The 15,345-nt window shown below is 39.3% G+C and overlaps 1 protein-coding gene across 5 annotated transcripts in view; it reads left to right on the plus strand.

Moving 5' to 3' along the window:
* LOC126428408 (protein roadkill) overlaps positions 1-12,299 on the plus strand; it is a 326,473-nt gene extending 314,174 nt beyond the window's left edge. For all 5 annotated transcript variants that reach the window (XM_050090329.1, XM_050090328.1, XM_050090331.1 and 2 more), the window contains 2 exons: positions 6,494-6,636; positions 9,005-12,299. In XM_050090329.1, the coding sequence (XP_049946286.1) occupies positions 6,494-6,636; positions 9,005-9,149 (288 nt within the window). In that variant the 3' untranslated portion in view covers positions 9,150-12,299. The remainder of the gene's footprint in view (positions 1-6,493; positions 6,637-9,004) is intronic.
* The last annotated feature ends 3,046 nt before the right edge of the window (positions 12,300-15,345 follow it).

Raw genomic sequence — 15,345 nt, forward strand, 5'->3', positions numbered from 1 at the left:
AAGAAAATATTTTTTCCCTATTTCCATTTGCGAGTGGAACAGTTTAGGGGATGACTAGTTGTGGAACGAGGTACCATACAGTGGCTCAGGGAATATGGCCGAGGATCCAGGAAATAACAATTTGGACACAACTTGCCCTCGATTCCTTGCCAAGTTCGCGTGAAATCTGGTGTCGGAATGGGGTCGGAGATGTAGGTGAACTGAGAACTCTGAATGTGTAGGTGGGAAAAGTTTAGCTCAAATTAAGATACGATGAAAATTTGAGCTGCTCGAAATCACTGGGACGAGTCTGTGTGTCGGTAGCTAGTGCTTTTGTGTTTCTGTAGTGTTAAATCTGAATATAAAAGAATCTCTCCAACTTACTGTCCGTATTATCACCCTGTAGGCTCGAATCTGTATCCGATTGTACGGCTTCAAAAACTGATGCCGAGCTCATAATCGTATTGAAGATAAGTAGTGTTACATTATCTTTATACCTGCCAACATTAGTGGCTGTAATGGGGTGTCATTCTTTGTTGCAGGTACTTAACAGTTTTCTCGTTAAATATACAAGGCAATTCACAGAGATATGCAAATATTTTACTATGTTATTCTGCAAGTAAAACTAAATAAAAAAATGGGTCCACAAATGTCTGGTTACGCAGTTAGGCTAATAAAAGATTTTGCTCGAAATTTAGCAACTTCACTAATACGAAGCCATTGGAAAAACTGTAAGAGATTAAAGTGAAGCACGATTTCCATTTGTTTTGTTGTTATTGGTCTGGTGAATCTAACAAGTGTCCCAGATATGTATCTGCAGTAGTTTCCCATAACATACAGAGAAGCAAAGATTATTTATTATACAAACCTGTAAAACTGAAACAAGCAACAAAATCTGTTCATACATGTGCAGTTAAACGCCTTGCATTTTTTGAATATTTATTGTAAATCTAATGTGAAACTGCACGTGCACTGTACAACTTCAACACTGAGCTTTGTTTTTCCAATTTAACAAGAATTAACGTGTGCTACGGTATTAATAAAAGAAAATTATCTGACACATTCGTGCAGTTTCAGTTAATGTTATCACCATTTTTCCAAAATTAAATTATCTACAACTTCTGTTGAAAACTCTGTGCAATTGTTAGGAAATTTAAAAAAAAATTGGGCCAAGTAGTTGCTAAATTAAAAATTTTAAGAAATTACTTCTTTGCTTATTAGGATAAATGAAATGATAATTAAATGGCCATCCTAGCTGCAAACAGGTGTTGATGTATTTCATTGGGGACGTGTTGAAAATGTGTGCCCCGACCGGGACTCGAACCTGGGATCTCCTGCTTACATGGCAGACACTCTATCGATCTGAGTGCACAGAGGATAGTGCGCCTGCGGGGACTTATCCCTTCGACACTCCCCGTGAGACCCACATTCCTGACATGTCCACACCACTACGTTCGTAGTGCGCCTAATAGATGTTTGCCCATCATACTCCCGGGGAGCGTGCAAGGGAAAGTCCCTGCAGGCGCACTATCCTCTGTGCCCTGAGTGGCTCGTATGGATAGAGCGTCTGCCACGTAAGCAGGAGATCCCAGGTTCGAGTCCCGGTCAGGGCACACATTTTTGACACATCCCCGATGAAATACATTGACGCTTCTTTGCAGCTAGGGTGTCCATTTAATTATGTTTTCATTTCTAGCAGAGCTGCATGCTCATCTACGGTAACTGTTCTTTTGGGAACAGATACTACCGTCATATATATACTTACTGGGATATTCTGGAAAACAACTGCAGGTACATGTCTCGGGCTTGATTTATTAGATTCACCAGATCACTAACAACAAAATAAATGGAAATTGTGCTTTACTTTAACACTGTACAGTTTTGCGATGGCTTCATATTAGCAAAATTACTAACTTCAGGCAAAATCTTAATTAGCTGTAACTCGGTAAATAAACATTTGCGGACATATGTTTATATGAAATTTTTCTTTTGTTTTTCTTGTAGAACAACATATTAAAATATTTGCGTATCTTCATGAAGCACCCTGTATAATTTTGTTCTGAATTATGCACAGAAAATCTTTAAACTGGTTTTGATAACTTTAACTGCATTGTTATTACTTAAAAGAATAACATCAAAAATGGGAGCAGTTCTGTGGTATTCTGCAAATATTACATACGTTTTCAGAAACTGGTTTTTAGGTTATTTGTTGATTATCAGGTGACAACTGAGTGGCACAACCATAGATAATGATTTTTAAATGGGAAAGGAAATTACAATAAAAAAGAACAATGAAGTTGAATTTACATAGTAATATATATATATCTCCCTCTCTCTCTCTCTCTCCCTCTCTCTCTCCCTCTCTCTCTCTCTCTCCCTCTCTCTCCCTCTCTCTCCCTCTCTCTCCCTCTCTCTCCCTCTCTCTCTCTCCCTCATGCTTAACTGAAACTTAATGTAGTGCCATGGGGAGAGGAAAACTGTTACTTTCAAGTGAATAAAATTACCATTCTGCAGAATATATTTTTGATTTAGTGTAGTTTTGTTTTTTATCTTCTGAGAAGATTGTAAAAATGTTAATGTACATTGTATGATGGTATCCTACTAAAACATGTTCTGCCGGTTGATACATCTCTTCCCTAGTTTGCACATTCTCATATTTGGTTTGGTGCATGCAGTTGGCTGTTACATACTGCAGTGAGCAAAGCACAACAGTCATTGGGGTGGTACTGTGCTCGCTTGCAGAGAAATGGACAGTTGAAAGTATGTTGTCAAATGCTCAAAATTTTGGGTGAAACATAGTCTTAAATAAGCTACACTGACATAGTGGCAGTGGCAGTGACAGAAATCTGCTTGCTAGTAGACTTCCTAAGAATTGCAGAGGGGGTAGAATTTATTAAGTGAAAACGTATGCTAACTGTTACAGATAAATGGTAGTGTCAGTCTAAGAACAGTGAATGCTGTGCTCAAACTTCATATTCAGGAAGTTCTCATTTTTGTCTGTGTGTTAAATGTTTGTGTGTTTTAAAGGGACATGAGAATGTTAAGTTATTATTGCTACCAATTCACAGTAGAGTTTGGCACAATGAACACTGGCCACTACTTCAGTGTCAGTAATTGCACTTACTGTCTGCTGAAGTACTAAACACCTCTGTGTTGTGATGGTGTGGTGATTTTGACACAAATTTTTAACTATATATTCTTTCTGTAGTCTGTGTGTTGTAAAAAAAATGAATAAATTTGTAGCAGTGGTTCTGTTTTTATCTGTTTTTATTATTACACCAGTTTTATTATTTCAACTTTTCCATAGTTCAAAGTGGAAAACTGTATCCGTAATATACCCTTCCCCGTGTGAGAAGATTTGGAAAACCGGTTGGACAGAATGGAAGATGTCACGGAAAAAGCTTACAGTATGATCAATAAAGGTAAAAATATGAGAACGGAGTGCAGTAAAATTGGTGTGATGCTGAGGGACTGAGTCGTTCGAGGTAGTAAGACAAGTTTTGCTGTACAGCCAGAAAAATAGTGGATGGTGGGAGCAGCAAAGAGGGTTGGCAGTAGTAAGGAATGTTTTCCCGAAAAGTGAAATATGTTAATACCGAGTATAAATGTCGGGAAGTCTCCTGTGAAAGTGTCGGGAGTGTAGCTTTTCGTGTAAGTGTAGCTCGGACGATAAGCGGCACTGGGAACTAGAGAGTGTAACCTGCCGAAATGTGCCACACACAAAGTTCGAAGATTCAGTTTGTCAGATAATAACAAATGAAGTGGTACTGCCTTGTTGTTGTTGTTGTTGTTGTTGTGGTCTTCAGTCCTGAGACTGGTTTGATGCAGCTCTCCATGCTACTCTATCCTGTGCAAGATTCATCATCTCCCAGTACCTACTGCAACCTGCATCCTTCTGAATCTGCTTAGTGTATTCATCTCTTGGTCTCCCTCTACGATTTTTACCCTCCACACTGCCCTCCAGTGCTAAATTTGTGATCCCTTGATGCCTCAAAATATGTCCTACCAACCGATCCCTTCTTCTAGTCAAGTTGTGCCACAAACTTCTCTTCTCCCCAATCCTATTCAATACCTCCTCATTAGTTACGTGATCTACCCACCTTATCTTCAGCATTCTTCTGTAGCACCACATTTCGAAAGCTTCTGTTCTCTTCTTGTCCAAACTAGTTATCGTCCATGTTTCACTTCCATACATGGCTACACTCCATACAAATACTTTCAGAAACGACTTCCTGACACTTAAATCTATACTCGATGTTAACAAATTTCTCTTCTTGAGAAACGCTTTCCTTGCCATTGCCAGTCTACATTTTATAACCTCTCTACTTCGACCATCATCGGTTATTTTACTCCCTAAATAGCAAAACTCCTTTACTACTTTAAGTGTCTCATTTCCTAATCTAATTCCCTCAGCATCACCCGATTTAATTTGACTACACTCCATTATCCTCGTTTTGCTTTTGTTGATGTTCATCTTATATCCTCCTCTCAAGACACTGTCCATTTCGTTCAACTGCTCTTCCAAGTCCTTTGCTGTCTCTGACAGAATTACAATGTCATCGGCGAACCTCAAAGTTTTTACTTCTTCTCCATGAATTTTAATACCTACTCAGAATTTTTCTTTTGTTTCCTTTACTGCTTGCTCAATATACAGATTGAATAACATCGGGGAGAGGCCACAATCCTGTCTCACTCCTTTCCCAACCACTGCTTCCCTTTCATGCCCCTCGACTCTTATAACTGCCATCTGGTTTCTGTACAAATTGTAAATAGCCTCTCGCTCCCTGTATTTTACCCCTGCCACCTTCAGAATTTGAAAGATAGTATTCCAGTTAACATTGTCAAAAGCTTTCTCTAAGTCTACAAATGCTGGAAACGTAGGTTTGCCTTTCCTTAATCTTTCTTCTAAGATTAGTCGTAAGGTCATTATTGCCTCACGTGTTCCAACCTTTCTACGGAATCCAAACTGATCTTCCCTGAGGTCGGCTTCTACCAGTTTTTCCATTCCTCTGTAAAGAATTCGCGTTAGTATTTTGTAGCTGTGACTTATTAAACTGATAGTTCGGTAATTTTCACATCTGTCAACACCTGCTTTCTTTGGGATTGGAATTATTATATTATTCTTGAAGTCTGAGGGTATTTCGCCTGTCTCATACATCTTGCTCACCAGATGGTAGAGTTTTGTCAGGACTGGCTCTCCCAAGGCCGTCAGTAGTTCTAATGGAATGTTGTCTACTCCCGGGGCTTTGTTTCGACTCAGGTCTTTCAGTGTGCTGTCAAACTCTTCACGCAATACCGTATCTCCCATTTCGTCTTCATCTACATCCTCTTCCATTTCCATAATATTGTCCTCAAGTACATCGCCCTTGTATAGGCCCTCTATATATACTCCTTCCACCTTTCTACTTTCCCTTCTTTGCTTAGAACTGGGTTTCCATCAAAGCTCTTGATATTCATGCAAGTGGTTCTCCTTTCTCCGAAGGTCTCTTTAATTTTCCTGTAGGCAGTATCTATCTTACCCCTAGTGAGATAAGCCTCTAAATCCTTACATTTGTCCTCTAGCCATCCCTGCTTAGCCATTTTGCACTTCCTGTCGATCTCGTTTTTGAGACGTTTGTATTCCTTTTTGCCTGCTTCATTTACTGCATTTTTATGTTTTCTCCTTTCATCAATTAAATTCAATATTTCTTCTGTTAGCCAAGGATTTCTACTAGCCCTCGTCTTTTTACCTACTTGATCCTCTGCTGCCTTCACTACTTCATCCCTCAAAGCTACCCATTCTTCTTCTACTGTATTTCTTTCCCCCATTCCTGTCAATTGTTCCCTTATGCTCTCTGTGAAACTCTGTACAACCTCTGGTTCTTTCAGTTTATCTAGGTCCCATCTCCTTAAATTCCCACCTTTTTGCAGTTTCTTCAGTTTGTCTGCAGTTCATAACCAATAGATTGTGGTCAGAATCCACATCTGCCCCAGGAAATGTCTTACAATTTAAAACCTGGTTCCTAAATCTCTGTCTTACCATTATGTAATCTATCTGATACCTTTTAGTATCTCCAGGATTCTTCCAGGTATACAACCTTCTTTTATGATTCTTGAACCAAGTGTTAGCTATGATTAAGTTATGCTCTGTGCAAAATTCTACAAGGCGGCTTCCTCTTTCATTACTTCCCCCCAATCCATATTCACATACTATGTTTCCTTCTCTCCCTTTTCCTACTGACGAATTCCAGTCACCCATGACTATTAAATTTTCGTCTCCCTTCACTGCCTTATACTGGGAGAAAACAATTTGTCAGATAGTAACGAAATAAGTGTACTTCGAGAAAACATTTGACACGGCTCGACTAAAACGAAAGCCCGGTCGATAGGTTATCGAGGAATGGGGGTGGCTGTAAAAGCTGAGTTTCGAATACAGTGAAAATTTGTCATTTTGTGACGGTCTTAATGTAATATAATTATTTCTCAAAGAATTAAACATTTGTGTAAGGTAATAGAATTTTTGTTTTTTTTCCAGTATGCGCTGGAGAGGTTAAAAGTTATGTGTGAAGAAGCCCTCTGTACAAATCTGTCAATTGAGAATGCAGCGGACATCCTCATACTGGCAGATCTCCACAGCGCAGATCAGCTGAAAGCGCAGGCCATCGACTTCATCAACACGTTAGTATTATAGTATTAATTCTCAGAATGAGATTTTCACTCTGCAGCACACAGTTTTAATCTGCCAGGAAGTTTCAGTATTAATTTTGTATGTGGGAGTGTGTGCATGTGCTTTTATATAGCCTGTGCTGTACGAGCAGTTAGCTGTATTTTGCCTTGCGAATGTCTCCTGTGTGGAAGATACGGAGGTAAATTGATTTGAATGTGAAACAAAAAAATTAGAAAACTGTAGATGCGTTTCACCCAGTCTTGGATCAAAAATAATTGGCGAGTGCTGAAATACAGTTTTAAGAAAGCCATGTGTCTCTTGAAATAAAATAAGCCTGATAAATAAAACTTTGTTTTAGGTGCTTTAAATGAGCATAAGAGAACCGCAATGATTAAATTTATAGCTAAAGATATTACAGTCTAATTGTTTGTAACTATACAGCATTGTTCAGAAATGATTCCTCTTTTGATTCAGTTGTTTCTGTGTATCCCTGGCAAGATTGAAAGTGTAGCAATTAAATTAGTAATAAAACACTGTTGTTTAACTAAAACTGCTGGTTCATCGAGCAGCTTTCTGGGATAGCCAGAGGATGGTAGACGTGCACAATTGGGCCGAATGTGCCAAACATTTAAAATGTTACTCAGTAAAATACTCCCCAGTAGTGTGCTGCATACTGTTCTGTGTTTTAAAAAAGAATGATGTGGTTTTAACAATTTACATTTATTAGTAGAAATGTGCTACGGAACAAATTGCAAAATGCCGTCAGTATTTCTGTGCGAGAAACATCTATACGGCAGTTTTTGTGATACTTTTGACGAGTGATTTACTTGTAGACCTAAGTATGTGCTACTGATTTTCTGTTTCTGACCTCATTTACATAGTGTGCTAAATGGGTAGTGAAAACAGTCGTTAAAATATCCCCACGAGAAAAGTTCCACAGTATGTGAATCGGAAATTGCTTTTTGTTCTTGTTTGTCGTGTGTGGGATACAACATATATATTTCAAAGCGGTAGAAATAACTTCTCCATTGCTTAGGTAGCTCATTCCAGTCACTGTGTTGTCCTCAAAAAACAATGATCCGTATAAATTTCCGTAATAAATGGTGCAAAAACACCTTCAAATTAGGTGACTATTTCTCTTGCTAGATTTCCTGAAGTTGCAGAGCTCTGTATGCACCCACTATTCTGGTTAACTTCACTGCTTGTACGAAATGTCGGTACAACTCTGAAAATTAAAACTGTGGTAAAATGTAACTGCCAACAGATATTCCTTTTGTCAGTGACGGGGAGTGTGCACCGGTCGTAGTGCGTCGGCCAGACACAGCTTTAATACTTACCCAGACAGCTGTATGACGAACTGCACATTTTCTGCTTTAACTGCACTCGGAAACTTGCCGAGTGCTCTCCACTCCTCGGGAGTGCGAGGTGGTCTCGGAGTCTTACCTCTGCACGGGCATCCCACTTACTCCGGCCGGTGATACAGACAGTGAACGTTTTCTGCCACAGACAGAATAATTCAAAATTCTCAATGAAAAATACAACTGACATGGGAGTGTCGGCCGACGGGCCGTCATCCTGCCTCGGACTGAGGTTACTGTCAAAATGGATGTGTACTGCTGCCTGGCAGTATTTATCTGGAACTTGAGCCCACATTCGTTCAATTGACACACCTTACCTTCCATGAGTGTCTGTTGTGGTAATTTAAAAGACTTCATATTTGGGTCAGATAGCAATTGTGACAAGTTTGTATTTCACAACAGCGTTTGTATATCAGTTAGTTTTTCCATGCTAAGTTCACTGCAAATAGTATTTTTCACCACACACATTTAACTTCTACAGTATCTCCTGTGGTCATTCAGAAAATATGTTCTAAGTGTGTGTGTACATTTTGGTATGTATAGATTAAAAACATTATACCTTTAAAAAATTGGTATACAGTTTACCAATGGTGTTCCGGCGTCATGTTGACATACCTGTAAGTAGTGGTCTTCAGTAAATGTGAACTAGAGGCAACAATGTCATGACCAGTGTGCCAATTTTATAAATGAATAGCATTTTCAATTCGTAAATGACGACGACACACGTGTAGATAATATTTCGAGAACGACCACAGAAGATGCTTTATAACCAAACAAAAAATATGCTTCGTGAAATCTACTCTGTAATTGCAGGTAGCTTAAAATGGAAAACTACGTTGTTACGAGCATTAAGGCTTTACATTTTCCAATTTGTCCTTTTTGTTACTGGTGCCAATCAGTTAGTATAAATTGCTAAAATGTGATTTTTTTTTTTTTTTTTTTTTAAAACAGTCCGTATTAGTTCCCAGAAACTGGGACAATGTCAGGTAATGGGAAAATTTCCTCTCTGCCCCCTCCCTAGGCACGCGACGGACGTCATGGATACGCAGGGCTGGAAGCAGATGATCCTGTCTCACCCGCATCTGATCGCAGAAGCATTCCGAGCACTGGCGACGCAGCAGATACCACCCATCGGACCACCCCGCAAGCGCGTGAAGCAGAGCTGAAGGCAGCCGCCCTCTGGCGCCCCCGCGGTGGCGACTGTGACCGCGACCGCGAGTTCCGCCTCCGCCTGCGCCTCCGCCCCCGCCTGCACCGTGGCCGCCTCCGGCGCGGGGTCTCCGCCCCCCTCTGTCCCACCGTCTCCCTGAAATCTCCTCCGTCACCGTATGTTGTCAACTGCTTGGCTGGCAGTGTTCAGTTTCCGGACAAACTCGGAACTATTCTCCTGCACCGTTTGTCGTACCTCCTTTACCTCTGTCAGTTTTTGGTCGAACTTTATATTTTTCGTCGTTACGTGCGTACGTATTGAGGAAAATGTGTGTCGAGGACCTAGCTTTTCACCCGCTCGGTTCTCGGGTCGGATGGAAAGCGTGGCCCGGGAGAGAGTTTCTTGGAAATAAGTTACCCGAAACATTTACAAATTCGATAAGACATTTTCTCGTACATTTTCGTATGCGAAACGACAGGAACCTAGAACCTAGTGTAAGTGGGAGTTCAGAATTGAGAGAAATTGCACTTAACACTATTACTCAATTTGAAGCTCATTTTTGATTCACTCGGTGACTTCCAAATTGTTTTGCGGGAGCGGGTCGTTTGTGAGGATTGTGATTTATTTGCACATTCTCTTTAGTTGAAAATGGAAGACTTTTTGTATTTCCAAAAACTTCTCTCTCGGAGGAACTTCGCAGACAGAAGAAAAGTCACACGAAGAATTGTTTGTTTTTGTGGAAAACAAAGTTGCAGAAACTGTACAAAGATTGATTTCCTTAATAAAATATTATTTTTATTCCACCTCATTTTAAAGGTAACACTATAAGAGCAGCCTTTTCACTTTGTTTCTCATTTATTAATGGAGTGAAAAATCTAGTTAGTTTTATTTATATGATCTCCCAAATTCATTTTATTATTTTGTGTGCCTTTGGGCATGTGCGCTTATGTATGTTAATGTGTGGTTACTATTGTTAATTGTAAACTTGTTGTTCCAGTTTCTTTTAATTTAAGAAATAGTTTTAATTTGAACTGGGTTTTCTGTTTTGTTTTTGCCCACTGAGTCTTTGCGGCATCCTCTGTGAAACTCTTGGAATTAATGAGGAATAGTTAACGGCTAACAATTGACTCCCAGTCCTGTGCACCTCCCCACCTCACCCCCCCCCCCCCCCACCTCCCCCCCCTCCCTGCAGTATTCTTTGCCCCAGTATATTCTTTCCTTTTGCTTTGACCTTCATGTCTCGTGAATATTTCCTTTACACACAGAATCCTGTTCCCTTCCCGTGACTATCTCTTCTTATTGAAGTGCACTTTAAGATCTGCACTTCTCCAAAGAAAAACGAAAATAAGATGCAACTTGCAGTAGTATTTTTATGAACAAATTTTAAATGTATCTTTCTAAATCTGTTCTCGGAATCAGAAAGATAGCTAACCTATTTCGAAACGAAATGTCTGGCTCTCGGGGGTCCGATGCGTGCATTTGCGTGCAGTGTACAGATTGACCCGACTGGGAAGCAAATGTGAATGTCGAGCCAGATACCGTGTTCTCAGTTAAATTTTTTGGGTACAGTACAGTGGACGAGTCGTGCCCGTATTTCGAGGAGGAATCGGTTTTGATTTGATCGTGCCAATGTTTTCATTTTTTATACGGTAATGTTTACAAACCGTGGTTCGTCGTATTTCAATTCACCAGGAATAACTTGGGAAAACTTGTAAATGCGTCGGAAACAGTGTTTTCGTGTGATGTGTAAGAGGACAAATTAGTGATAACTGTTTCTTGTACACAAAATGAAAACTGCTGGTTACGTGATTTTTAATCGTTTTACATCGGTAAAGATTTTGTGCTGTAAGTTACTGGATTTCTAATGTTTGAGAAAATGTTAATATCTTTAGTTTAGGTAGTATATCCCTTGAAGCAAATTATCACAATAATTTAATATTTTGGAAAACCATCAAAAGCCTGTAATTTAATTTTATTATTTGCATTGATATTTGAAGTTATCAGCTGATTTCTCTCTGCAGTGCAATTTATTACGCTATTTCTTGTGTAAACTGACAAATTGGAGGAAAAAATTGCAAATATCTGAGTTCGGAGAATAATTGTGTGCGCTTATGTTAACTTCTGTGGGAACCGCAGTACTGTTATTGCCAAATATTGTAATCTTAAGGAAATATACATGTCCATATATTCATTTATTATCTTACCAGATTAGTTGATGCCCTCATTGCCATATTGAGTTTTCTGTGATAAAACATTAGTTTGTTCATGGTGGATCATACTTCATTAGTGTTCTAATCACTAAAAATCATTAGAATATCATTCTGATAACAGTATTTTATGTTTGTTTGCCCCAATGTATACTCCATTAATGTACGACTTTTTTCTCGGAACAGCTGTAGACTGTGAAGCTTCCCGAATTCACTGTAGGTCGCATCCACCCTCTCCAGACTTCCTCGTAAAGTACACCTTCCTCAGTAAAGTTGCGATTCCGACTTTGGACGCGAATTAAGATATATTGTACTACTGCTAACAGTGGGCAAGCTAGAAACCTCAAATTCGTGTCTTCCAAAAAGAGTGGTGGATGTTTCCTCAGCACGCAGTGTCGAAATAGAACGACAAATTAAAAAATACGTTGTACGTGCAGATGTCCTGTTCTTTTGTTCGGTAAATTCAGTTGTCACGTACTCTCTGGGAAGCCTGCTGTCTTTACCTGCATTTAAGCACAGTGCTTTCTGATTTTTGCAGTAAGTGACGACATTTATGACGAGTGGTAAAACTCTGCAATACGTCTGTCCGTACACTGTTACGGCCGGCACTTCCCGTTTTGATGTCGGGTGCAGCGACGACGGTCGTCCGGTTAGCTACTTTTGTGGCATTTGCATTTAGGAAACTGCACCGATCTGTGTATTGCATTGTTTTTCATAGATTTACTTTGTAATGTGTACAAATGTACTCGGGTACTTCAGATGTTGCTACTGGATTTGTGTTAAGGTGAACTTCTTGACCCCATTTCTGTTTGCGCTCCAGTGCTGATTGCCTTTGTAACCAAATTTACATAATTGTAGCTTCATTTGTGTAATTCATTGGGAAATATGATGCCAACAGCACATACTTCATATGAGTTAAATTTTCATTAAGTATAGAATAAATGAAAGTTTTTGGAGAATGTTGTGCATTTTCTTTACTATCAGATATGTGTTCTACCCCTGTTTAATTGTAACATTACTTACAGTGATAAACATGCTGTTTTTGAACTGCTATGCTTCCCAGCGTATGTTAAACAGGTTGATTGTGTTTGTGTGTTTGTTTGTTTGTTTGTTTTGCTGTCTGAAGAAAATATTGTAAAAGAGCACCGTGATGTTTTGTGCGCGTATGAAATGACTACACAAAAAAAATTAAATATGAAATAATATTGGAGTTGAATCGGTAAGTCTGAGTCCTGCCGGATTCATTCCGACAGTCGTGTTATTTCACCTCTGCTGATGGGGTGACTGGGAAGGGAATGACACACACAAGTAAGAGAATTTGACTAAAATTCTGGCCCAGTCCCAAGTTTTGCAGGACACGTAATGGGCTGGTCAGCTGTCGTGGCAGTCTTCCTGCAATGATAAGGTTGAAATGTGAAGAGGAGCACATAAAAATTACTGCAAGTGACCAGTTGATCTTCAGATTGATACTTTCCTGGGTTGCTGGGGTAATTAATAAGTCATGATGACATCTGACAAAGTTTTGAAAAGAATCTTGCAATAAAATTATTCTCCCGTGTCTGTTTGTGGAGATTAATTTCTCTGGGAACGTCGCACAAAGTCGCGACGCAGATTGACAGAGGTGCATCCTCTTTCCGGTGGTGAGGAAAATATAATTTGGAGTGTGTATATGAAAAGGTTCAGAGGTCATTGTATATAACAGAATACAAATGTAATGAAGAGTTGCATAGTATACAAAATAATTTGACACATTTTGAACTTGTTTATTACGTGTGTTTATAGGTCCCTGCACATATTTATGGAATGTGTGAAATTTCTAAGCAAGTAACTGCCATTTCCAAAGTAAATCTTACGATTTTTCATTCACCAGTCTCTGTATCTGGTTTGTCGTGCATTGAGAACTAAAATTTACGCCACGATAGGAAATACCTCGAGAGAGATTAAAAGATTTTTACAGCTCTGTGTGAAAGTTCAGTACTATGTCGTAATGAGCAGAGGTTACTTAACATTAATGTATCCTTAAATATTAATGTTTTTATGTTAATAGTACTGTGCGTGGCCACGGAGAAAGTTGGCTTGAAAATGAAATATAGGAATTCGTTCATTAATCGTGTCCTGTACAGCCCGTCGAGGAGGAAAGCCTCCATTTGTATGGAGTGACATTAGTTGAATACATAGCCATCACTAGTTTTGGGTGGTGCTTAACGTGCTATCTACATGTACACGGATAATCTGCAAATCACATTTAAGTGCCTGGCAGAGGGTTCATCGAACCACCTTCACAGTTATGTTATTCCAATCTCCTATAGCGCGCAGAAAGAACGAACGAGCTCTGACTTCCCTTATTTTATCGTGGTGATCATTCCCCCCCCGTGTAGGTCGGTGTCAACAAAATATTTTGGCATTCGTAGGAGAAAATTGGCAACTGGAATTTCGTGAGAAGTTTCCATCGCAACGAAAAATGCCTTTCTTTTAATGATTTCCAGCCCAAATCCTGTATCGTTTCTGTGACACTCTCCCATATTTCGCGATAATACAAAACGTGCTGCCTTTCTTTGAACTTTTTCTATGTACTCTGTCAGTCCTATCTAGTAAGGATCCCATACCGCACAGCAGTATTCTGAAAGAGGACGGACAAGTGTAGTGTAGGCAGTCTCCTAAGTAGGTCTGTTACATTTGTAAGTGTCCTGCCAATAAAACGCAGCCTTCGGTTAGCCTTCCGCACACTTTCTGTGTGTTCGTTCCAATTTAAGTTGTTCGTAATTGTAATAGCTAGGTATTTAGTTGAAATTACGGCTTTTAGATTAGACTGATTTATCGTGTAATGGAAGTTTAGTGAGTTCCTGTTAGTACTCATATGGATGACCTCACACTTTTTGTTATTTAGGGTCAACTGCCACTTTTCGCACCATTCAGATATTTTTTCTAAGTCGTTTTGTAGTTTTTGATCTTCTGATGACTTTATTAGTCGATAAATGACAGCGTCATCTGCAATAACAGAAGACAGCTGCTCAGATTTTCTACCAAATCGTTTATATAGATAAGGAACAGCGCGCGTGCGGACACGGGCGCGGGCACGCGCACACACGCACACACACAGTTATATACTAAATGGCTGCCGTTTATCTCCTTGTACTTCTTGTTCGATGCTATTGGTATGTTTCAGACAAAATGGTTACCTGACGTCAGTCATCTTTTAAAGTATCAGTATTAAGGTAGGTTGTTAAAGAATGGCTGCTGAAATATGTTTTTTAATTTCTTTGGAACTCTGTGGGATTCACAGTTGCCCTTTGTTACGTGATAGCTTGTTTCTTTCTTTCAAATCAATGCACTAAACTCCATTCTGAACCCTAGGTGAGGAGACTGTCTAAATGAAAACCATTTTCATGTTTTGTTGTGTGATGGTGTAAATCTCAGTTCAAGTAAAACGGATTTTTTTTCATCAGCAACAAAAATTGGCGAGTAAACTTATTGAGAATCCAAAGATTGTCAAGTAAAGGCTACAGTTATCGACTTCACACAGTACTCGTATCGCTTGTTTTTGACAGATGAATGCTATAGTAACTGTAGGTACACTGCCCCATAAAATGGACTGAAAGTGGGCTGAATGAGCAGACAATAAGAGATGATCCAAGGGGAAAATGTGCTGATCTGATCTCCTTGACTAGTTCATCTGTTTGTTGGCTCAGTTTTAACTTCGTACAACTGGACCCCGAGGAATTTTACACACGGTGCTTCATTGTTCCGTGGATCATTTTTCATAATAGATTGTAATGATGTAGAACAAGTTATTTTACATTCACATTGTAAATTGTGTTACACATATGAGAGTTAGCATTTGCTACCCATCACCTTTTATACATTACTGTAATACAAAAATTCTTCTACAGAATAGAAGTAGTTGTCAAGGAGAAACTTTATCAGTTTATCAAATTTTATTTTGCTGCCTGTCAGACATTTTATATCACTGGGTAAGTGATGAAAAATTTTTATTACAGCATTGTG

This window comes from Schistocerca serialis, chromosome 12, assembly GCF_023864345.2.
Source record: "Schistocerca serialis cubense isolate TAMUIC-IGC-003099 chromosome 12, iqSchSeri2.2, whole genome shotgun sequence".
Classification (NCBI taxonomy): Eukaryota; Metazoa; Arthropoda; class Insecta; order Orthoptera; family Acrididae; genus Schistocerca; species Schistocerca serialis.